This window comes from Sorex fumeus, unplaced genomic scaffold (genome assembly GCF_029834395.1).
Source record: "Sorex fumeus unplaced genomic scaffold, SorFum_2.1 ptg000035l, whole genome shotgun sequence".
NCBI lineage: Eukaryota > Metazoa > Chordata > Mammalia > Eulipotyphla > Soricidae > Sorex > Sorex fumeus.
In genome coordinates, this window is record NW_026606092.1 from 13,261,997 (window position 1) to 13,287,609 (window position 25,613).

Genomic DNA, 25,613 nt, shown 5'->3' on the forward strand with positions numbered 1-25,613 from the left:
TTTCAGTAAAATTGTAATGTAACCTATAGCTTCTGTTTAAAGAGAAAAATAATAAAAAAATTTTAAAAGAGAGGAAAAAATAAAGTTGTACTTAAAATGTTAACATGTGAAAGAGTAGGTAGAAAAATATTTAAGAAGTGATTCTAGCTATTGAGATTTCATAGTTGAAAATATTTTTGAAAAAAATTTTGAAAGTTTTTTTTGTTTTCAGTCCACACCCAGTCGTGCTCAGGGCTTATTCCAGGTTCTATGCTCACTCCTGGTGTATCTCAGGGAACCATAAGGGTACTGGGGGTAGAACCCGGAGTCCTTGTTATACTATACTTGAACCACCTCTCCACCAAGGTTTAATTTTAAGATTTAAAATCAGTAATTTTATCTATAAAGTTGTTTTTTTTATAAGAGAGATGCCTGCCATAGAGGCAGGCTGGAGTGGGGGGTGACTTGTGGAGGTGAGAGGGAAACTGGGGACTCTGGTGCTGGGAAATTACACTGGTGGAGGGATGGGTGTTGGAACACTGTATGACTGAACCCCAATCATGAAAAGCTTTGTTATGCTCTATCTCATGGTGATTCAATAAAATAGATAAAAAAGAAAAAAAGAAAAAAAATCAGTAATTTGAAGTGCCTGGAGAAAGTTCCAGATATCTATCGCTTCAAATTTTCAGTCTAAAAATTAAGTTAGATTAATAAAACTCAACTATAATAATAATAATAAAAATCAGTCATCTACCTGATGTTCAAGAACTGAAATAAAGTCATCTGCCACAAAGAGACACATGTTTGAAACTGGTGTTTCCTAAGAAAATGATTAAATGATTTTTGGCTTACAATTAGGCTACAATGAGGACAGACTTTCCAAAAATTCAGTCAGTTTCTGAAATGGCCCTAAACATTCTTATGCCATTTGTTACTATGCATTTATATGAGGTGTCATTCTCAGCATCGACTATATAAAATCCAAATATTGATTGACTCTGAAAATACATTCAGGATGCTCTACCTCCTGTGTATCAAAGTGAAGAATAAATTCTCCCAGGGCTAGAGAGATAGTACAGGTATTGAGGCACCTGCTTTGCAAGTGGAGGGCCCCTGTTGGAATTCCAGGACCTCAGATAGTCCCTAGGACACTGCCAGCACTGATCTCTGAGCACAGACCCAAGAGTAAGACCTGAGCATTGGCAGGCTCAGAGTCACTTTAAACTTGTATCCATCCTGTTATAAATTTAACTCCAGCTCTAACAAACACCCTATTTAAAATTTTAGAATTGCTGGACATCTCATGCTTTATGCCATCGATGTACCAAGAGTAGCACACCACATTTGATGAGGTGTAAAGTAGAAGGCAACCGATCTTGATAAAATATATATATATATATATATATATATATATATATATATATGCAACCCAATGCCAAGCCATCAAAAATCTGATGGGTGGGACACATAATGCGATTTAGAGATGACCACTGGACTAGAGCTGTTACCGACTGGATTCCACGGGATGTCAAAAAAACGCATGGCTGCCCACTTACAAGATGAACAGACTTCTTCATCAAAACCCTGAATGAATGGTTTGAAGCTCTTCGTGTTCCTAGAATGAGCAGATGCCATTGGGCTACACTAGCACATGAGAGGGACGAATAGAGATACAATACTGGTGCCCGCTCGAGCTAATTGATGAGCATCGGGATGACAAGTGATACAAGTGAAGTGATATATATGTTCACAAAGCTCAATCTCTAACAACATGTTAGTGATCTCTTATACAGGGGCTTAATGGCTCCTATGGGAGATACAATAACTTTCACACACTTTCCTTTAAGGAAACTTCCTTTCTTAATCCGTTTTAGCAGATTACTCATAACAAGCAATACAAAAGAAATTATTTAGCATCTATCTGCTGGTGGGGCAGGCTTAGGTGACAGTGGGAAAATTGGAATCATTGGTAGTGGGAAGTATCATGGTGGTGGGATTGGTGTTGAAATAGTGAATGGAATCAATTACTGTGAACAACTCTATAAAATAAAATAAAATAAATAATATTTCTATCGATAGTCTTGATGTAGAGAAAAATCAGACTTTTATATTCTGTTAAGTTGGACAGTATTAGTATTAGTTATCATGTCTGATTATGAAGCACCATTAAAAAAAGTGTCCTGGATCTCTGTAGATGGAAAACTTCAGGAATATGGGGGGAGGGGGGCATAGCTTAAAAAAGCAAAAGGAAGGTTTGAAAAAATCGAAAGTGAAAATAATTCTAACTCAAGGGCAACGTGGGCGAGGTCTTATTCCGACGTCCGCCAGATCCGCTGGCGCATTGGACAGTCTGGTCTGGCTGCTTCACTTCCCATTTGAACCTTGCATCGGAGCGCGGGGCAGGGGAGTGTCTGGCGGTCCTGCGAAGCCCACCAGTTCCCAGGAACCCGCCGCCTCCGCTGCCCCCGAGGCCGCCGAGCTTCCCTGCGCGTCTCGCGCGGAGCGCCCCGGAGGGTGAGTGGGGCGCCCCGATTCCCAGCGGGTCCCCAGCAGTCCCTGCTCCCGGGTCTGCACCCTGCTGTGCGCCCGTTCCCCACCCCGTTCCCTGCACAGACGCCCAATCACCTAGGTGGGTGCACCTCGCCCCACCCCGGGCTCTCCTTCCGATTCTAGTGCCCTCCAGGCCTCTGAGCTTGCCTGGCTGCTTTGCGGAAACCGAAACTTAATACGGGTTGTTCCCCCCCCGCCCCCCCCCCCCCCCCCACCGTGCTGGAAAGTGTCCCGGGAGACTGGGATTCCTTATCTAAGGGACATAGCTCCTTGGCAGCCCAAGACTTTGGCAGGGGAACCTAGCTTTTCAAACACGCTGGGGTTTTCTGAGCCATCTATAGAATACTGCAATGACAACTAGAATGTCAGAATGTGGAGCATGCAGAGGGGTTTTTTTTTTTTTGAAACTGGGTATCAGCATCTTAGAATCACCCCCTAATTTCTTCCCTGCATTCTTACTTTTTTCTTTCTGATCAGACTTTTCTAAAGCAGATTTCCATACGGGACAGGGCCTGGCATCAGGCAGTTATTGAGAAAACAGGTGGTAAAGTGGCATTTTGACCATTAGCTGCCATTTTAAGTTACCAGGTGGATTAGATTAGACACCATACATTGTGTATCTTCAAATTTTGTAGGTTGTGTTGTTAAAAAAAATCATAGAAACAACTGAATAGAAAAGTAGGGAAAGAACAAACAATCACGGTGGGAAACATGATTAAAATGCTGTGCAACAAGTTTCCAAGAAAGGAAGTGCTGGACTAAGAGGGGTTTTTGTTGTTGTTGAGAGAGAGAGAGAGAGAGAGTTCATTCACCTTTAGTTGTTTTCCAGGATACTCATGTATTTGTCAGTGGCAATGGTGGGCATGCGCAGCTGAGGAGTGTACAGTGGCTGTACCTGGTATGAACAGAAACCGAAATGAAGGTCAAATGTCATAGAAAGTGTGCTTTTAACGATGGTATTGAGAAAGGAGAAGTGTGTAGCCTGACCTTCTGCGCAGACTCCACTCAGTTGTTTTTAGGTTCAGTCTTGATTTAACCAATGTCAAATGAATGGAACAATGGGACTTCTCCCAGGTAGGGGGTTAACAAACCCTCGAAAATATGGCCCTGAGCTCAGATACAGAAGGGAACACCAAGTAAAGGGGGTTTGGAGGGACTGCTCGGGATGGGAGATACATGCCAAAAGTAGACTATAGACCGAAAATGATGGCCATTCAACACCTGCATTGCAGACCACAATACCCTAAAGGAGAGAGAGAGAGAGAGAGAGAGAGAGAGAGAGAGAGAGAGAGAGAGAGAGAGAGAGAGAGAGAGAGAGTGTAGAAGGGAATGCGCCTGCCACAGAGGCTGGGGTGGGGGGACAGGAAATGGGGGGGGAGATGGGAAGGATACTGGGAACATTGGTGGTGGAAAATGGGCACTAGTGGAGGCATGGGTACTCAATCATTGTACGACCGAAACATAAGCACGAAAGTTTCTGAGTCTGTAACTACCTCACAGTGATTCAATAAAAAATTTTAAAAAAAGAAAAAAGTTGGCGGGGGTTTGGGGGAAAGTTAACGCAGAACCATCTTCATATTTTACTTTTTGGGTGGTAAGTGCTGGGAGATGGAACTGGGACCTCACATAAAGGGAGTCACACACTCATGTGTTGTGTTACATGTTCCAGATTTCCAGCCCATGAGATCTCCATGTGTAAAATCAGCTGGTGACAGCTTCAATCTACAAAGTTCTCCTTTGCAGTGCAACCCCAACTTGCTCACAGGTTCTGGGAAGAAGCACGTGGGTTCTCTTTAAGGTGACCCATATGCTGTCTGCTCTCTGATAGCATTGTACATTCCATACACGGTGGGAAAGAATCTAGATACTAATCATGCTAGAGGAAATTCTTTTATTATTATCATTAATTTAATTTTTATCAGTGAAACATCATGGGGTACAGTTGTAGACTTACAAAGTTTAGTGCTTGGGTTTCAGTTATGTAATGATCAAGTACCCATCCCTCCACCAGTGCCCATTCTCCACCACCAATGATCCCAGTAACCCGCTCATCCCCCCCAACCCATCCCCACCCCCCGCCCCACCTCTGTCACAGGGCATTCACTTTTGCTCCCTCTTTCCTTTAGGGTGTTGTGGTTTGCAATAGAGGTATTGAGTGGCCATCCATTGTGTTCGGTCTATAGTCTACTTTCAGCACGCATCTTCCACCCTTTACTTGGTGTTCCCTTCTCTATCTAAGCTGCCTTTTCCCCCAGTATGCGCTGCCGGCATCCAAGTCATGGAGCAAACCTCCTGGTACTTATCTCAACTATTCTTGGGTGTTTGTCTCCCATTCTGTTACTTTATATACCACAAACGAGTGCAGTCTTTCTATGTCTGTCCCTCTCTTTCTGACTCATTTCACTTAGCATGATACTTTTAATGTAGAACCACTTGTATGCAAATTTCATGACTTCATCTTTTCTAACAGCTGTATAGTATTCCATTGTGTAAATGTACCAAACTTTCTTTAACCAGTCATCTGTTCTAGGACACTAGGGTTTTTTCCAGATTTTGGCTATTGTAAACAGTGCAGCAATGAACATGCAAGTGCAGATGTCATTTTGACTGTACTTTTTTCATCTCCGGGATATATTCCCAGGAGTGATATTGCTGGGTCAAATGGGAGCTCGATTTCTAATTTTTTTTTGAGGATAGTCCATACTGTTTTCCAAAAGGGCTGAACCAGTCAGCATTCCCACCAGCAGTGAAAGAGAGTCCCTTTCTCCCCACATTCGTGCCAACACCGGTTGCTTTTGTTCTTTTGGATGTGGGCCAGTCTCTGTGGTATGAGATGATATGTCATTGTTGATCTGCATCTTCCTGATGATTAGCGATGTAGAGCACTTTCTCATGTGCCTTTTAACCATTCAGATTTCTTCTTTGAGAAAGTTTCTGTTCATTTCATTGCCCCATTTTCTGATGGGGTTGGATGTTTTCTTCTTGTGGAGTTAGACCAGACCTTGTATGTCCTTGATCTCAACCCCTTATCGGATGAGTATTGGGTGAATATCCTTTCCCATTCTGTAGACTGTCTTTGTATTTTGGTCACTGTTTCTTTTGAGGTGCAGAAGCTTCTTAGTTTAAGATACTCCCATTTGTTTATGTCTGTTTTCACTTGTTTGTCTAGTGGCATGTCATCTTTGAAGATAACCGTTAGTTTCAGTGTCGTGGAGGATTTTGCCGATCTTGTCTTCAATGTACCTTATGAATTCTGCTCTGATGCTGAGGTCTTTAATCCATTTTGATCTGACTTTTGTACATGGCGTTAGGTAGAGGTCTGTCCACTTTTGCCAGTGCCATTTGTTAAAGAGGCTTTCCTTGCTCCACTCACATTTCTTGCTCTCTTATCAAAGATTAGTTGATTATATATTTGGAGGTGTGTGTCAGGATATTTAACCCTGTTCTATTGGTCTGTGGTTCTGCCTTCGTTCCAGTACCATGCTGTTTTAATTATTATAGCTTTGTAGTAGAGTTTGAGATTGGGGAGGGTGATTCCTCCCGTTATCTTTTTCCCCAGAATTGCTTTAGCTATTTGTGGGGGCTTATTATTCCATATGAGTTTCTGGAGTGTTTGCTTTATTTCTTTGAAAAATGTCATGGGTATCTTTATAGGGATCACACTGAATTTGTACAGTGCTTGGGGGAATATTGTCATTTTGATAATGTTGGTCTTCCTGATCCATTAGCAGAGGATATCTTTCCATTTCCTCATGTCCTCTAGAGAAAATTATTGGGGGTTATTTTGACGTAGAACATTTTCATGTATTAACAATATTATGAGCTTTTATTAGAAGTTCAAAATAATCTTAACTTTTAAAAAACAATGCTATAGTTTCTGCTTTCTGGAAAAGTAGTGAGTAATTCATATGCATTAGATGTGCAGAGAACAAACAATTGGGTAAGGAAACTGCACAATGTCACAAATAATGGATTTTCCCTTGTAGGACCTTGTATTGTGTCAAGAAGAGTAGATATGGTCCTTGACTTTGAGGTCATGATTACCTAGTCATGGAATATGACGTGCAGATAGTTACAGATTCCCAAAAAAGGCGAAAGAGAGAGAACTTTCGGGAGAATCAGAAAGGGTTTCAAACTGGGGGTGTGTGCAATTTTGAATGGACCTTGAAGAATATTAAGATTTTATTAAGTGGAAATTAAGGTTGGTAGTAGAGGAACGATGTGCCATCCAGAAAGAGAAGAAAGGGAAGAGGAAGAATGTTCAATGGATTTGTATGTATAGTATGTCCAGCTGTGGTCTAAAAAGACTACAATTTTGATAAATTTGGGTTAGGTTGTGCAAGACTTTGGATGAATGTTGAGAGCACTTGTAAGAATTATATAATTGATATTTTGGGGTTATATATGGGGAAAGAGAGCCGTATGTGTAGACTAACTTCTATTTTTAAACTATTTCTAACTGGGGGCTGGAACTGTAATGGGGGCTTGCCTTGCACATGGCTGGTCCAGGTTCAATCCTGGACACTACATGTGAGAAGCCCTGTCAGAAGCGATCCCTGAGTGCAGAGACAGGAGTAACCCTTAAACACTTTGGGTGTTGGCCAAAACAGAAAGAAAGAAAGAGGAAAGAAAAAAAGAAAGAAAGAAAGAAAGAAAGAAAGAAAGAAAGTATTGTCACTTTTTTGGTGACTTTGTCATAGGTGCTGCAAATACTATGTGGCTTGTATGAAATAAATTTATATTTGAACAGAACACTATTTCGAATATATATATGTATATATATATATATATAAGCAAAACAAAAGAATAAAAAGAAAAAAAACAAGAGAGAAAATCTGTTTGAAGTAAAGATGTAATTTTTGTCCCCTAAGTCAAGTAAATGGACTTAAGGGGAGTAAAGAAGCCACAGGTAAGAACCTATGGCTCTGTAGGGAGTGTTCTGGAGGGCTGGAGAGTAGTTCACAGCCTTCAGGAGTCCTGGATTCATCCCATTATTTCATGGTTTCCTGACAATACCAGGAGTGACCCCTAAACAGAGATTCAGAAGAGCCCCTTTCCAATCCCAAGCCCCCAGGTATGCCCTCCCCCAACTGAAAAAAAAAAAACATTTTCTTTTAACCTGGATCAACATTTTGAGGGTATAGATGGGAGAACTGAATATTTAAATCAAAACCTTTGGGAGAAAAAGCAGTGAGAGACAAACCAGTAATCCTTTATTAGCAGAGGAGCCTTGGGGTGACACAAAACTGTGCTCAGGGCTTACACTGCTTCTGTACTTACTGGTGATTGAACCTTATTTGGCCAAATGCAAGGCTAGAGCCCTATCTGTTGTACTGTCACTCTGGCCCCATAAATAATTTTAGTAGTCGTCTTAAATAAAACATCATGTGATTGGGATGAGAACTACAGGGAAATGTTAATACCTTTTATTTTGGGGGGCCGGAGAGATAGTACAGAGGATAGGGCCTTTTCCCTGCACACTGCCGACCCAGGTTCTATCCCTGGCATACCATATAGTTACCCAGGCACTGCCAGGAGTAATTAATTCCTGAGTGCAGAAGCAGGAGTAATCCCTGAGCATTGCTGGGTGTGGCCTCCAAAGCAAAAATAAATAAATAAATAAATAAATAAATAAAGTAAAAGTAAAGTAAAGTAAAGGCCCTCCCATTAATCATCCATTTGCTCGAGCGGGCCCAGTAACGTCTCCATTGGAGACTTTGTTGTTACTGTGTCTGGCATATCGAATACTCTCGGTAGCTTGCCCGGCTCTCCGAGAGGGGCGGAGGAATCGAACTCGGGTCAGTCATGTTGGCTGCGTGCAAGGCAGACGCCCTACCCGCTGTGCTATCGCTCCAGCCCTATTGTTCTGAAAAGCAAATAAATTTTAGAACACTTTTTATGTATTTGTAAGTGTTAAAGTTATCTGATGGAGGCTGAGTACAGTGAGTAGGGTGCTTGCCTTGCACGCAGTTGATCTGGGTTCGACCCCTGGCACCCCATATAGTGGTCCCCTGTTCTCTGCCAGGAGTGATCTGTGAATGAATAGCCAGGAGCAAGCCCTGTATACCACCGGGTGTAGCTCCAAAACTTATATATATAAAAAAAGAATATTTGAAATGTAGACTTTGTTTAGATAGAAATCACGTGATGGCAAAAAACTTTCATGACAGAAAAGATGCTTCTGTAAAAGTGAAAAGAGTGTTATTTCTCTTTGAATTTCGTGCATGAACTATTTTTTAAAATGTTTAATTTTTATAGCAGTTAAGGAATCATGGTAGATGATAATGACAAAAAGCCAGTTCTTCAGGAGCAAAAGCCAGATGAAGAACCTTTGAAAGATGAACAATACAAGGTAAATAAAGAAAAAATAATGGGTATGAATAAAACTTAAATTTTAATTATCTGCAATAAGACATATTTATGTTCTTGTACAAAATTATCTCAGATTGGGGAGGATATTGATGTCTTCTTCATTATTCAAAGCTTATTCCCCCCCCCAATTTTATTGCAAATTACAAAGTTATTCATAGTGAATTACAAAGTTATTCATAGTTGGTTTTTTGGCGTACAATGTTTTGTCACCAATTCCCACCACCAGTGTAAACTCCCTCTACCAGTGTTCCCAGATTCCCTCTCCTACCCACCTACCCCAACCACAGCCTGCTGCTGTCTTGACAGACACCTTTTAAATTTGGTTATTAAAGTTAAGTCTCATGATTTCAGTGTTGCTAACTCTGTGGTTTGGATATTTAACTCTATCATTCCTTAACACCGCCTATGTACCTGGGTCCTTTTGACCCGTACCCCCATTGCTTCTCATCTATCTCTTCTCCCCTTCTTCTTCACTTTATTTCTTTCCTTCTCCCTAAACTCTAGGACTACGGGTGGTCTATGCCTCTCCACCCTCCTTGAACCATTGCATTTCTTCATGCAGTGTTACTCTAAATTACCCAGTTACTCTAAATAACACATATAAGTGATTTTATCCTGCATTTTTTCTTCTTCTGGCTTACTTCATTTAAACCTTATAAGAATAATCACATTTATATTCTATCTTTACAAAAATTAATATGACAGCTGCACCTTTAATTTTCACCTAGAACTTAAAGACCCAGACCCAATAGGGTAAGGTAGCTTAAATCATTTACTCAAGGTAGTTATCTTCCAGAACACACAGTGGTACCATAGAACACAACAAAAATGTTTGGTTTTGTGCCACAGTTGGCAGTGCTCAAGAACTATTCCAGGCTCTGTGCTCTGGAGTGACCCCTGGAGGTTTTGCAGGGAGCATATGTGGTGCAGGGAATTTTAACCAGGGTGGTGTCACTCCAGCCATGTGGAAGGCCTGGCGTTACCTCCTACATTGTCTCTTGGGTTCCAGAAAAAAAAATTGCCCACAGAATAACACATCTACAGTTACTACAGTTGCAACACTGAACCAAGACTCAAGATCTAGATCGAGTTGTTTTATACCATAAACTTTCTGTGACTTTGATCTAGACAGTTTTCTCTTTGTACAAGGAGAATCATACTGGTCAGTGGTAGAAAAATCAACAGATGATGATGTAAAACTTTAACAAGTAGGGGTGGAGCAATAGTACAGTGGGTGGACCATTTGCCCTGCATGCTGCTGACCTGGGTCCTATCTCTGGTTCCCATATGGTCCCCTGAGCACTGCTAGGAGTAATTCCTGAGTGCAGAGCCAGGAGTAACCCCTGAACATTGCCGCGTGTGACCCAAAACACCAAAACACAAAAAACCAAAAACCCTTCACCAAGTGTACCATTTATGTCACAGTCATGGTCCTCCCGTTGTTCATCGATTTGCTCGAGCGGGCCCAGTAATGTCTCCATCATGAGACTTGTTGTTACTGTGTTTGTCATAACGAATACGTCACGGGGAGCTTGCCAGGCTCTGCCGTGCGGGCGAGATACTGTCGGTAGCTTGCCAGGCTCTCTGAGAGGGGCGGAGGAATCGAACTCGGGTCGGCCATGTTGGCCGCTTGTAAGGCAAATGCACTACCGCTGTGCAATCTCTCCAGCCCACCATTTATGTAGTTATATTTATTGTGAAACTGCCTAGTGTTTTGTCTTGCCTTGTTCAGGCTGAAAGAAATTTAGTTTCTTTAATTCATTTAGGAAAATGAACTTGGGATTGTTTAATATTTTGGTACTCCTTGATATATTTTAGGAATTAATTGATGAAATTACAAAGGAAAATATTCAGCTAAAGGAGGAGATCCAGAAGCTGGAAGCTGAGTTACAAGAGGCTGCAAGAAATTCACAGGTAACTTTTTATCTTATGTATCACATTTTTTGACAGACAACAATTTTTCATATTTAATCTAATTTCAGTCATTTTATGATGATTTGATTACATAAAATTCACCTTTACAAGATTATGATCGGGATCAGAGAGATAGCACAGTGGATAAGGGGTGCTTGCCTTGTATGTGGCTGACCAGGCTTCCATCCCAGCAACACATATGTTCCTCCACCCCCAGCACCACCAGGAGTGATCCCTGATGGCAGATCCTGGAGTAAGCCCTGAGTGTAGCTGGGTGTGACCCACAAACCCAAAAATAAAAACAAGATAAAAGATTATGATATTCTTTGGAACTACTGTTAGTAATAACCCAAATTGAAAACCACCCAGATGTTGTTTCCATGGTAGAATAAATTAATAATTGGGGTGTGTTCATACATTGGAAAACTACACAACCATGAGAATGAGTAGACTGCAACTATATGCAACAACGTGGATAAAAATTTATAAAAACAAAATGTTCAGCCAAAAAATACAGAAGGGGACAGACCATCTGCTTCCATTTAAAGAAAGCAGAAAGCAAGATTAGCGCACCAGTCACCCAGGCACCAGGTGGGAACTGCCAGGGACCCCAAAGAGAACTGTTTATTCTTATTTATTTTTAAATTTTTATTGAGTCATTATCAATTATAAAGTTGTTTATGATTGTGTTTCAGGCATACAGTGTTCCAACACCAGTCCCTCCATCAGTGTCCCCAGTTTCCCGCCCATTCCCTCTTCCTGTCTCTGTGACCAGAGATTTTTTTTTAGGCACTGTGGTTTACAATTCTTTTACTGATAGGGTATCATCCACATCATTTTACCTCCTCCTCCAAGAAAGACCCCTTGCTGTCACCATTGTCTTAGTGTTCCCTTCCTTTGCTTACCCCCCCACCCTCAACTCAGTGGTAAGCTTTCTGCTGAAGACCAGTTCTGATGTCAAAGAGAACTTTTTGAGTATTGGTCATGTTCTTCTGACTATTGATCTGATGCTGGTCATATGTGTGCATAAAACCTGTAAAAGTTTTGTAAAAATTTTCAATTTAATTCAGTAAAATTTTATCTTGCTGTATACTTGTAATAATGTAACTTTTAAATATTTATGTATGTTAATGCAACTTTTAAAAGTGATCCCTATTAATCACTTTTGGGTCAAATTATTAGGTGTCTCAGTTCTTTTCTTGTCTCACCAAGATTTAAACAAATCAATTATTATATTATTTTAAATTATTATAACACCAAGGAGCTGTAATAATTTTAGTGAAAAAAATTAAAAATATAAAAATTTCAGTGAGTGTCAGGGAGATATTTTCGAGGTCAAGGCACTTAGCTTGGCTGCAGACAACCCTGATTTGCTCCCTGGCACCACTTATGGCTCCTGAACACTTCCAGGTGTGATTGGAATGAGCATAGAGCTCGGAATAAGCCCTGAGTACCTCTGGGTGTGGTTCGTACTGCCCACTCCCCTTAATTTCAATGAATTCTATAATTTAAAATAAAATTGAGTGTATATTAATTTTTAAGTTTTCTACTACTTTTCCATATACTTGAATTAGTATCCTTGAATTTGCCCACTGTGAATCTGCCCTGGTTATAGGCTACCCAGTTCTGTTTGGACCCTCAGCATGCCCGCAAATGCCACTTCATTGACTATTCCTAATCCCTCTGCCATAACACGTTTAATTATGGCATGGAAAATAACCATGGGAGTAGAAATGCTAACAACTGACTCATCTAAGCATTTATGTGTCATTGTGTGAAATTGTTAACAATAGCCATTGGGGCCTGAGAGATAATACAGTGGGTAGGGTGTTTGCTTACTCATAGCCAACTGCTGTTGGATCCTCAGTACCATACATGGTCTACCAAACATTTTCAGGAATGATACCTTAGTATAGAGTCAGAAGTAAGCCCCGAGCACAGGCAGGTGTAGCCCCAAACCAAATCAAAACAAAATAAAACAAAAAGTCATTAACCTTTTGGGTATTTTTTTGCTTTTTGGGTCACAGCTGGCGATGCACGGGGGTTACTTCTGGCTCTGCACTCAGGAATTACTTCTGACTGTGCTCAGGGGACCATAAGGGATGCTAGGAATCGAACCTGGGTCGGCCGCATGCAAGGCAAACACCCTACCCACTGTACTATCACTCCAGCCCCAAAGTCAATAACTATTTAATTCAATCTTTAAGATTAAAAACTCTTGTGGAGATTGTCTATTTATATGTATATATATATAATTTAGGATTTATATAATGACCATAATTTAGGATATATATGTGTGTACGTGTGTGTGTGTGTGTGTGTGTGTGTGTCTGTGTGTATTGTGGTCATGTGGTCATGTTTTAAAAGTTGGGGAATGGAAAAATTTAATATAATGAATTTCAAATCATATCAAGGAATGCAACATTTTGAGTTAAACTATATGGGGTTGCTACTAAAATAACCATAGAGAACACCTGACCTTATGAGAGTAAATATACTGTCTGTCTGTGATTCCTTTATGAGACTGGCATACCTGTTATAAAGGTACTTAACTATAGGAATGACATAAGTTCTAGAATTAAATATCATAAAGTATTGGCTAATTTAAACATTGCTTTGAAAAGGTAAGAGATTATATACTTAAAATTTCATCTGCAAATTAATAGTAAAGGATCAGCACTTGATTACATGACTGTGTGCTTACCTGAGCAAAAGATGTATTACAAATATTATGTAAGACCATACTTAGTGTTCTGAGGGGTTCTAAAATCACTGGAGAATGAATTACTGGCTGATTAAATGAGATTGTCATTGGAAGGACTAATTTATTGTCTTGATTATATTGAACATTTCTCTTTGGATTAGATTAAAGAGGATATTCCTGACTTTAAGCTGAAATTCAGGACCGTGGAGAATCCTGAGAATATCAGAAGGTTTTTAAATGTCTCCTGCTCATTTCAAGTGAACTCTCAAATTTCTTATGAGCTACAAAAAGGACAAGCACTTATCACCTTTGAAAATGAAGAAGGTATAGCCAATGTTTACAGGTTGCCCCTCTTCTGGAAAGCACTTGGACTCTCAAAGAGTTTTATAACTATTACGTTACATTTTTCACACTTATTATTTTGTCTCATCCTTCCCATGACACCCTGAAAGAGGCATGCTTGCTTATCCAACCCCATTTTATCAGGGAGAAATATTAGTTGACGTGAATAGTATTACATATTCAGAACATGATTTCTGAGTCTCAAGTCTGGATATTGTAATGTCTAGTACCAGTATCTTTCTACATCGCAGGTTTCTTCCAAATGATAGAATTAGTAATGATATTTGGAGGGATTAGAGGTTTACACAATTCTCAGCATTCTGACAGATGTCTCATTTTTTGTCTCATTTTGTACTCAGCGTGACACTTTTTTGTTTGCTTGTTTTGTTTTGGGGCCACACCTGACAATGCTCAGAATTATTCCTGGCTCTACACTCAGGAATTACAGTTGGTGATACTTGGGCCACCCATCACGTAGGATGCTGGAATAGAACTGGGTGGGCCATGTGCAAGGCAAAATACCCTTGTACTATTTCTCTAGCCTCACATGTCTCCATGAAAACAAACAAACAAAAAACAGGAGCACAGGAGAGTTACTGTTTGTATGTTATGGTCAAGAAAAGGAATTAATTTCTAGATGTTTTAGTGATTTGTCTTAAAGCATGTGGCCAATAAATGGGAAGGGTTGAGGAGTCAGAGGTTTGGGATGGGCCAAGTGTTTGTCAGATGAGCGGTGTAGGATCCTGCCCAGAGCTGGGAACAGCAGATTGAGAAGTCTCTGTCTCCAAGTGACAGCTTTGGCCCTTCCTAGAAATGTCATTTACATTGGAATCTTTATATTTCAGGTCTTGGTGGTATTACCTATCTCTGAGAGTTGCATTAAATATCCTATGAGAATTGTTGATAAAATACTTAACAGTGTCTGGCACGTATTAAACACTTCATAGTTTTTTGTTCTTACTGTATACATTAGAAATGGCATGTTTTCAGATTTAAAAACAACAACAACAACAACAACAGCAACAACAACCAAATAGGGTAAAGGACTGGCTTGAGTCCTACACAGTTTACAAGTTGCAATGCTGTGATCCAAATGCCGAATGCCATTATTTTCTGCAACATTCCTCTGTGGTAGGCCAAGTAGGCCTTCCCTTTCAAGTCAAGTTGTGGGGTAGGACTAACTATTCTTCACAAGTCCTCCCAGAGCTCCAATTCTGGGGAGTTGCTGATTGTAGCTCACATTTTCTGGTAGCTGTTCTCTCACAGTGTTGTGAAAATCATGTTAAAAAGAAAGACATTTGAGCAAATAATTGCATGTTTGTTTACCCCGCAAGGTCCACTTCTGCACTAGAGGGTTGTTGAGGAGATAAGGAGCTTTGCTGATTTGGGAGGTAGTAAAAGGGCTGGCAAGGGAATGCTCCTTTAACCCTGTGCTGGGAGATGATACTGATGGGTGCATTCCCTGGCAGAATAGAAAGGACCAAATGGAATAATTGGAATACCACCGGAAGGGAAGAGGGAATTTGGGAGGCAAGGTTTCTGCATGGGAGTACCTGGGAATGATGCAATAGATTTTCTTCCGAAGCAGCCTGCCATTGTTTCCACCCTTGGCCTGGCTTTGAGAGCCTCTTCTCTGGGGCCATCTTTGGGTTCGACACATTTTCAAGAAAAGTTGGCTTTTTCTAGAATCACACAAAAATTGAACCACAAGTAATCCCCCTCAGCTGCATCAGATGGCCAGATGTTGGAGGCTTGGGGGGAGTGGGAGGGAAGGCAAATCATCTGAGTATTACTTCACTGAGCTTCTCTGTTATTGTTGCCTGTTGTCATAAACAACACAAAGGAAGTCATGATTCAAGTTTTCAAGTCACAAAGTGGTAGGATCCTGCTGAATTCCCACATGACAACGCCCTGCCTTCTACCCTCATTCTCTCTTCCTCCAGCTGTGGTGATTGTGTTCTCTGGTTGCCATAAACACATGGGAGGGAGGTGTAGAAAATCAGAAGAGGCACCTCTCATTGTCAGAACATATTTAAGTAGCTACAAATAGTAGCAACTGAAGTGTGTTAAACTCTCCTGACACAAACTTAGGGATAAATCTTCATAGATAAATATGCATTTAATTAAAAAAAATTAGGAACCTTGTTTTCATAACTGGTATTGGTAGGGTTTCTTACATAAAACGTTCCAGTATTATACCTTCTACCAGAGTGTCTGCTTCCCTTCACAATTGTGCTAGTCTTCCCATACCCCCAACCCCCATTCTCTCTTCTGTGGCAAGCTTCCTACTGTAGTTTTATTCTTAATTTCTGTTGCTTTTGAGCCCTTAATGTGTTTCTTTATCCCCACATACAAGAGAGATCATTTAGTATTGGACCCTCTCCTTCTGACTAACTTCACTCTTTAGACCCATCCACATGGCAGCAAATTGCATGATTTCAATTTTTCTTATAGCTGAGTAGTATTCCATTGTATATGTATACCAAAGTTGCTTTATCCAGTCTTCTATTCTTGTTTTATTTTTCCTTTGCTTTTTGGGTCACACCCGGCGATGCACAAGGGCTACTCCTGGCTCATGCACTCAGGAATTACTCCTGGCGATGCTTGGGGGACCATATGGGATGCTGGGAATTGAACCTGGGTCAGCGCATGCAAGGCAAACGCCCTACCCGCTGTGCTATTGCTCCAGCCCCACAATCATCTATTCTTGGTCGCTTGGGGTGTTTCCAGATTTTAGCTATTGCTAATAGTGTTGCAGTGAACGTAGGAGAGAATTTTTTTTTATTGTTGTTTTTCTGAATAATGTTTTTGTCCCCTTGAGGTAGATGCCAAAAAGAGAGGAATTGTTGGGTCATAGAGAAGCTCGATTCCTAGTTTCTTCAGACATATCTATGTTGATGTTTTCCAAGAGGTCAGACCAGTCCAGATTCCCATCAGTAGTAAATGAGGGTTCCTTTTCCCCCACATTCACACCAACTGTGGTTGTTTTTTGTTCTTTGTGATGTATGCCAGTCTCATTGGTGTGAGGTGATATCTCACATCAGTTTTGATTTGCATTTCCCTAAAGGTAAGTGATTCAGAGCATTTTCCCCCCATATTATTAGCCATCTGCATGTCTTCTTTGACAAAGTTTCTATTTTTCTCTTGCCCCATTTCTTAAATGGGGCTGGTTGTTTCTTATAAATAAAAAAATAACAGTGCTCTATGTATTTTGGATGTCAACTCTAACAGATGAACCTATCTACATGCATTTTAACCTGATATGTAGTTGATGTTTAGAGTTATAATGTCACTTTATTATTTGGGGGATAATTAGATTACTGAGCCTCTCCCATTTTCATGGAAAACTTAGACTTGATAGCTCTGTGATTATAGCAAGACTGCCAACTCTTTTTTTTTCTTTCTTTTTTTTTATTATTAGTGAAACACCATGAGGTACAGTTGTAGATTTACAATTTTTTGTGCTTGGGTTTCGATTATACAATGATCAAATACCCATCCCTCCACCAGTGCTCATTTTCCACCACCATGGATAATATCCCTCCCACCCCCATCCCCCCATACCACCCTGCCTCTGTGGCAGGCAATCCCTTGTGTTCTCTCTCTCCTTTTGGGTGTTGTGGTCTGCAAAAGAGGCATTGAGTGGCAAACATGTTCAAGGATTGCCAACTCTTAATGTTCTTAAGAGCAATTGAATGAAAGTAGAATTTCTCATTAAGTACAGTCCTCCAAACTCCTCTCTTTTGGTAATCAAGCCTGTGTTATCTTTGGGAAAGTCAGAGACAAAAATGAATATTTATTTCTCTGGTATTTATAACAGAATAAAGAGAAATGATGATCGGGGCACGACAGCTCAGTGGGCTAATTACACTTAAAGCAGGAGGTCTAGTTTTGATCCCTGGCACTGCATAGTCCCCGGAGCACCCCTGAAAGTGACCCTCAATTCCTGAGCTCAGAGCTGGGAGAAGCCCCTGAGAACCAGTGGGTGTGGCTCCCCCAAATATGTAAAGGGGAACAATGATTGATAAATAAGATTAAATTACAGATGACACCAAGTTATTTCTAATGTTTTCCCAGCTTACTCAATTTTCTGGTAATTTATTAAGACGTGGAAAGAAAGAATATGTAGTTATACTGAAGCAATTATGAATTTCCAAAGAATTGTGAGGTTTATCTCTTAAAAAATAAAACTAAAATTTCCTGAGAATTTCTGCATTTCAAGTTTGCTAATGTGTTTTGGCATAATTATGTCCTAACATTGTCACTTGGTATTCCCAAGAAAAAATAGAAAATTAAGTTATTGAAAATTAGAGTATATTGATGGAGCTCAATAGTAGAGGGCCTGCGTGCTTCTATGTATGGAAGAACTTGAGTTAATCCCTGGTAACACACACAGTAAATATAAATACATATACATATATAATTTATGTATACTTAGATATATTTATATCTATAACTTAGATATGTTTATATGTAAGAGTGAGAGAAAAGAGAGGGGCTAATTATGAATGTCCAGAACAATTTGATCTTAAGCTGAAAGTATAAAAACTTCAAATATTAGAAATTAATATTTCTCAACCTTTTTTCAGTTGCTCAAAACGTGATCAGTATAGGAAAACATCAAGTGATAATCAATGATGTAGCTGTGGAGCTGATGGCTAATCCTGTTCCATTAAACTCTGGAGTCAGATTCCAGGTAACATGGGGAAAGCTTTTAAGAATTCTGTTAATTGGGGCCAGAGAGATAGTACAGTGGTTAGGGCACTTGCCTTGTACAGAGCCAACCCAGGTTCCATCCCCACCATTCCATATAGTCCCATGATCATCACCAAAAATGATTCCTTAGTATAGAGCCAGGAGTAACCTCTGAGCATAACCGGGTTTGGTCCAGAAAACAAAACCAAAGATTCTTTGAAACAAAGGCATTTTCATCTGTATTTTTGAATATAAACACAATTTTCCAGTTTCATGTGGAAATTTCTAAGATGAAGATCAGTATCACTGGAATTCCTGATATACTGCCTGAAAATCTCATGAGAGACAAGCTGGAACTAACCTTTTATAAGTCCCGGAACGGAGGTGGAGAGGTGGATCATGTGGAATATGATAAGGAGTCCGGAAGTGCCGTGATCACGTTTGTGGAAAGTGGAGGTACTCAGACATTTAGAAAGTTAAAAAAACGCTAGACCATTTAAATTATGCTTTTGAATTTCTGAAACTATTCCTCTTTTGCTTTCTTTTGTGGGGGGGGGGATGGGACATATGGGTTCATACCTGGTAAACTGGAATTTGGGGCTCACTCCTAGATTTCTGCTCTGAGTTCCCACCTGGCAGTGTTGGGGAACCATGGAATGTTAGGGAAGCATGGAGTGTCAGGGATTGAAACAGAGTCAGCTGCATACGAAGCAAGATGTAATCCTTGTACATCTCTTCGTCTCTGTTTTATTGGTGATTTATTACCATCCATGCTAATTAGAGTAATCTTACAAACTGGTGTCCAGAAAATTATTTCCATGAATGTTACCTAGAATGACAAAATTACAAATAATAGGAAAATATATTAGTCTATTTTTGTGTGATACCAGGCAAGGAACTAAGGGTCCTCCTCTACCTCTATCTCCTCTGACCCACAGAATCTTTGGAGGTAGATGTCATGCTCACTTTCCTGGTTAGGTAATTAAGGTAAAGGAAGGATAAGTAATGTATTGAAGATCACACAGTAGGTATGTGACAGAGCAATTAAAGTGTGTGTGTGTGTGTGTGTGTGTATACACATAATTGAACTATATATTTCATCTCACCTGTCATGACTATGAAGGGTATTTTAGGAGGAAAGAACTTTATTCCAGGGGAGACTATTAGAGTGACTAAAAATACAATTATGTGTTGTTTTCTTTTAGGTAGAAATAAATTTTTACCAAGCCATTTTATGAAAGTTTAGATTTTTTTTTGATTTATAAAAAGCAGATTTAACAGTTGCTTTCGTTAATATATATATATTTTTTACTTTTTGGGTCACACCCGGTGATGCTCAGGGGTTACTCCTGGCTCTGCACTCTGGAATTACTCCTGGTGGTGCTCAGAGGACCATATGGGATGCTGGGATTTGAACCCGGGTCGGCCGCGTGCTAGGCAAACACCTTACCCGCTGTGCTATCACTCCAGCCCCTCGTTAATATATTCTTAAGCTTTTCTAGATTTGAACAGGTAACTATAATATATTATTTAAGACAACAACTGAGGGTCAGAGAGACAGTAGTGTATAAGGTGCTTGCCTTGCATGTGGCTAGTCTGGGTTCTGTCCCCAACACCACCAGAGCACAAGAGTGATCCCTGAACACAGAGCCAGGAGTAAGCCCTGAGCAACACCAGGTGTGGCCCAGAAACTGAAAAAAAAAATCTTTTTTTTTGTAGGAGTACTGTTATTTATTCAGCCACTGATTAGCTGATTGAATTGGGCATGAACACCATAATTTTCTTTATTTTTTTCTTTTTATATTTATTTATTAAAGCACTGTGGGAAAAGTTACTAAGCCTTCAGGTTTAAGTCTCGGTCATACAATGATCAAACACCTTTCCCTTCACCAGTACTCACTTTTCACCACCAAGAACCCCAGTATACCCCACCTCCCACCCCTCCAAATGCCTGTGAGGCAGATGATTTCTGCTTAACCCTTCTCTGCATTGATTACATTCACTATTTCGACAAAAGATGCACCATTATTGTTTAGAATTTCCCTCCAAACAATCAGAATTGCTGAAAAAGCATTGTGAAATATTTTGTTTTCTATAGCTGGTTATGAGAATCATATAATGTCACGTGGCCACGATTTTGGATTTCTGCAAAGAGCCAGATAATTACGAGACTGGTTTCTGTGTATCTGGTGTTATGGTCATGCCGGAGAGCTGCTCGTGGGGGGTAACTCGTGATCTCGGTAGGGCGTGGAGGACGAGTCGGTATCTCCCCCCTTCCCATGAGACTGCAGTTGACCCGTCACCGCCCACTCATACCTGGTTTCCTATAAGCTCTGAGGCGGCGGCCACCTTGCTGCCGGGGGGGGGGGGGGTGGGGCGGGTGGCAGGGGGAGGAAAGGCAGAAGGGAGCAACACCCTTTCCCTCCTGGGGAGGCATGGCGCCATAGTTTAACGCATGGTCCATTCACTTTTCTTCTGCAAGCTGCTGGGCTCTGGACTAAGTCCTTTTGCCTCTGGAGCCATGGCTGTGCCAGAGAGACACTTGTGGGGGGCAACTCATGACCTCGGTAGGGCGTGAAGGACGGGCCGGTACCGTCCCCTTCCCATGAGACTGCAGTTGCCCCTTCACCACCGGTTCATATCTGACTTTCCAATAAGCTCTGAGGTGTCGGCCACCTTGTATGCAGTCTAGATGCATTTCTACCAAAAGCCGCTGGGTTTCAAGATTTGTTTCTGAGTCTCCGGTATCATGGCCATTAATCAGCTTGATCAGGAGCCAGAGAGGCCGTTCGTAGGCAGCGACTCAGGGTCCCGTTGGGATGGGGAGAAAGAGTCGACTCCACCCCCATGTGGTGAGGCCCCGTGTGTCTCGTCACTGCAGGCCCAAACCTGACTGTCCAGTGGCCTCTGGAGAATGGTGGTCACTAGGCAGCCAGGGGGAACAGGCCAAGGCACAAAACCTATTCCCACCTGTAGTGGCCCAGCACCAGTAACCTACTGAACAGGACACATTTGTGTCAGAAGCTTTGGGTTCCGAGATTCGTTTCTGAGTCTCTAGGATCATGGCCATTAAGCAGTTCGATCAGGAATCAGAGAGGCCATGCCTCCAATTATATAGCTGAGCCGGACGTGGCTTGTGGGTGTGTCTCCCACATACCTAACTTTTGGCCGTTTACTTTCTTGGTAAACTTTTCCCCAAGTTTTTGGGGTCTGGCCAAAGGCACAGCAGCAATTTTGGAGTATCTGAAAGTCTGACGTTGCCATCAGGCACTCACCTCACAGGTACAGATTGACCTGCTGGTGGCACCATACCCCCGAAAAAAATCTTTTTAAGCCTGAATCATATTTCATTGTATGTATGTCCCACTGTCACTGTCCTTCGGTTGTTCATCGATTTGCTCCAGTGGGCCCAGTAACATTGTGAGATTTGTTGCTACTGTGTTTGGCATATTGAATACCTCACGGGTAGGTTGCCAGGCTTTGCCATGCGGGCAAGATACTCTCAGTAGATTGCCGGGCTATTTAATTATTTGTTGATGGACATTGGCTTTTTTCACCTTTGACTCTTGCCAAATGCTCCCAATGAAGTGTGAATAACTCAGTCCCTACTTTCAATTCTTTTGTGGCTGCAACTAGAAGTGGAATTGCTGGATGATTGTAATTCTATGTTTAATGTTTTTGTGGAACTGCCATGGTGCTTTCCACAGTGGCTACACCTTTTTACAGTCCTCCCAGCATTGTACCAGGGTTCCAACTCCTCCCACGTCTTCACCCACAAGGATTTTTACTCTTAAGTATTGTGCCATGCCAATAACAGGTGGGTTGTTGAGAAGGTGGATCATTAGAGGAAGGAAAAAAAGGGAAAAAATAGGGAAAAAAGTGATTCGTATTCTTAAGGACTATTTTTGCTAAGTATTGTGCAATATTTGCACTACCTTTTTTCCCTGTAGGAGAAAGTTTCTGCTAAACTGAAGTAGAGGAAGAATTAGTAATATATCCTATATATATGTCTTAAAATCTTAATTAAGACATAAAAATATGTCTTAATCACTTAACAGATAAATGGATACAAAAATTGTGTATCTATACACGAAGGAATATTACTCACCTACACAAAAGGATAAAATCTTGTCTTCAGCTACGCTGGCGTAGAATTAGAGGGTGTTATGTCAAATGAAATAAGTCTGAAAGGGGAACAGTGAATTTCAGATGATCTCTGTCATATGGGGTGTATAAACAAAAACAAAAGATGGGGCCAGAGCGATAGTATAGCAGGTAGGGTATTTGCCTTACACAAGGCTGACCCGGGTTCAATCCCCAGCATCCCATATGGTCCTATAAGCTCCACTAGGAGTAATTTTTGAGTGAAGATCCAGGACTAACCCCTGTGCATCGCTGGGTATGACTCCCCCCCAAAAATATTAAAACAAGAGAAATGGAATAGTTGATGATAAATAAAAACAAAATCTTAAAACTCTGACAACAAAACTGATTTTACCAAAGGGAGTATAAGGTGAGTAGCAAGATGGATGTGGTGCTCTGGGCAGGGATGATGGGAAAAAGTGGACTAGAAGTCATGTAAGGGCAGTGGCAGGTAGTTTGGGGCATAATAGTGGTGGTGGATGTGGATAACTTTACAGACCAAATGCGTATATGTTAATGCTATTGTAAAAAAATTTTTTAATACAATTCTTCAATTCACTATTTGCTAAGATATCATTGTTTTTGACAGCAATTTTAGCTTTTGTTTTAAAATGTTATTTATTTAAAAGGGTTATAATTTCTTTGTAAATTTAATTCTAGTTGTTGACAGGATTTTGAAAAAGAAAAACCATGCTCTTTATCTAAATCAGGACTGCCATAAAGTGACTGTCTCTCCATATGTAGAAACATACTTGAAGAAGTTCCAGGTAAAGTGAGTTCTTTTCTTCCATCTTGAGAACCTTCTGTTTAATGCTACCTCAAAAACAATAAAAAGTTGTGAGTCTGTTATTGTTTGAGCCGTCTCAGGGAGGGATATCCACAGGGTTCTTTCCCTCCTGCTTGATGGAGGATGTTTGTCTTCTTTGAAATATTTTCATAAAAACACTGTATCTTGATTATACAATTGTTTTAAACTGAAATGACTGATAATTGTACAGTCTTTATTTTCATCTGTGGAAACATAACTACATTTCTCTCATGTGTCTACTCTCATTGGTCATTGAACATGATTTTCCTATTCATTTTTTCTAAATCCTTATCTCGACGTCAGTGAGCCTCATGGGTGGCTTATGTGAAGTGGGGAGGAGAAAGACAGTCATCTTTCTTTCTCCCTATCCACCTCTGCCACCTTGGACCCAGGGTTACTGGATTCTTGTCTTGCCTTGCAGAAAAGAATTTCAGGAGTAGATAAGCAGTGAAGTAAAACAGATTTTATTTGAAGGTTTTTGAGAGAAGGAGGAAGAGAAAGTGGGAGAGAGTGGAGAGTAATGTATTTAAGGGAGAACCCAGGCTTCTCCAAGGAAGGGGAGAGCCCCCCCCCCCCCACACACACATCCAGCATTAGACATTAAAGCATGAAAGTACACATCTCAAGAGGAGAAATGTGGGTGACACATGTGCTAGGGCGCCACATGTGCTTGGCCATGTGGGCACAAGCAGCACATGGACTCGGGCAGCATATATATGCCCTTCCTCTGTTCAAATTAGCTTTTACAGGGTTTTTCCAACCTGCTCCCATGTGGGGCTTCTACCTAGATAAGAATCCATTGCTAGGGTTGTTCCTAAGTGGGTAGAATTGGGTGCAGCCTTTGAAACTCGTTTTCTTGATCTTTCGTCCTGCTGGAACTTCTCTTGGAGGATGGGTGCAGCTTTCTCTAGTCTGGGCTAGCTGGGAATTTATCACATTAAAGGAAGGAATTGAGGGTTCTCCAGTAATTTCCTTCATACCTTTTCTGTAGGGAGAAGTCCAGTTTCCTCAGGGTCTATTGCTAGAGAAGGTCTTATCAAATTTTGCTTTCTGTATCTATAAGGTGGGTCAGATTTAGGGCTAGTGGCTTTATTAATTCCAGAAATTTCATTGCCATCATGTGTGTGTGTGTGTGGGGGGGGGGTGGGTGAGGAGGGCCTTCCCTAACCTACCTGCCTGCCTCAATCTTACCCACCAGTGTACTCCCTTTTCCTTTTTTTCCCTGGGGGCTAAGTGGCATCACTTTCTACCTAACAAAATAGACAGCAAGCTAGAACTCTTGATTCAACTCCACATTTTCTTTCTAGCTTTCAGGTGAGCCCAGAGTCTTCCTATTCTTTCCTCTTCTCCTTCGCTCTTTGACTGGACTTGCTGTCCCCAGAAGTTGAGATGTGGTCTCCTTCCTCTTTGCCTCTCTTCACTACAGTTTCACCAGCATGATCCTCCTGAAACTCTGACCTGCAAGGATTTTTTCATAACTTTTGAAAAATCTTCCTGCAGCAGCTTGCCGCTTCTAAGATGAAGTCCAGCACATTGAGCAGTTTATAAAAACAAAAGTTTGCAATTCAAAATCTTAGAAAAATTTTTATTTATCTTCTTAGGTGTTCTCTGGACAGTCGAAGAGAACGGTGCTGCTGACCGGACTCAAATCCATTCAAACAAATGATGAGGAATCTGTTGAAGATTCAGTGAACATTCACTTTCAGCGGAAGAAGAATGGAGGAGGAGAAGTAGAAGTCGTTAAGTGTTGTCTCAACCAGCCTTACAAGGCATACTTTGAAGAACAGACTCAGGGAATTGTATGAAAGCTTCTGAGCCCAAATCACTGTCAATAATTAACCAAAATAATTATTTTTCTTTGGCATCTATTTATTCTAAGATGTCTATTTACATGATTTTGAATTGTTTTAAATGTTATTGTTTTCAACTGTAATAAAGTGCACTAAATTAGAAACATTTTCACTCATTGATTATGAAAATTGTTTCCCAGTCTGGGGAAAACAGCCTTAAGTGATTCAGTGGCCTCCCTACTGCTCCAAATTGTCTGTCCTGGTCATGTGATCTGATTCTCTTTGGCCCAGACTTACAGACATGCAGACTTCACTC

The 25,613-nt window shown here is 40.8% G+C and overlaps 1 protein-coding gene across 2 annotated transcripts; it reads left to right on the plus strand.

Annotated features, from left to right (window-relative positions):
- The first annotated feature begins 2,288 nt into the window (after positions 1–2,288).
- NMI (N-myc and STAT interactor) lies at positions 2,289–25,455 on the plus strand. 2 transcript variants are annotated; one of them, XM_056117661.1, is made up of 8 exons: positions 2,289–2,493; positions 8,788–8,881; positions 10,720–10,815; positions 13,681–13,843; positions 18,451–18,557; positions 18,826–19,012; positions 23,360–23,466; positions 25,109–25,455. In XM_056117661.1, the coding sequence occupies exons 2-8, from the start codon at positions 8,801–8,803 to the stop codon at positions 25,310–25,312; spliced, it is 945 nt and encodes a 314-aa protein (XP_055973636.1). In that variant the 5' UTR covers positions 2,289–2,493; positions 8,788–8,800; the 3' UTR covers positions 25,313–25,455. The 2 variants fall into 2 exon arrangements, with proteins under 2 accessions (XP_055973636.1, XP_055973635.1); XM_056117660.1 differs by having other exon boundaries at positions 8,791–8,881.
- Positions 25,456–25,613: the final 158 nt, after the last annotated feature.

Excerpts from the sequence above, each read along its gene's own strand:
- NMI (XM_056117661.1), top strand. The coding sequence starts at position 8,801 with ATGGTAGATGATAATGACAAAAAGCCAGTTCTTCAGGAGCAAAAGCCA. Across the intron at positions 18,558-18,825 it reads ACTCTGGAGTCAGATTCCAG|TTTCATGTGGAAATTTCTAA; the intron begins GTAACATGGGGA and ends ACAATTTTCCAG. Across the intron at positions 23,467-25,108 it reads CATACTTGAAGAAGTTCCAG|GTGTTCTCTGGACAGTCGAA; the intron begins GTAAAGTGAGTT and ends TTATCTTCTTAG.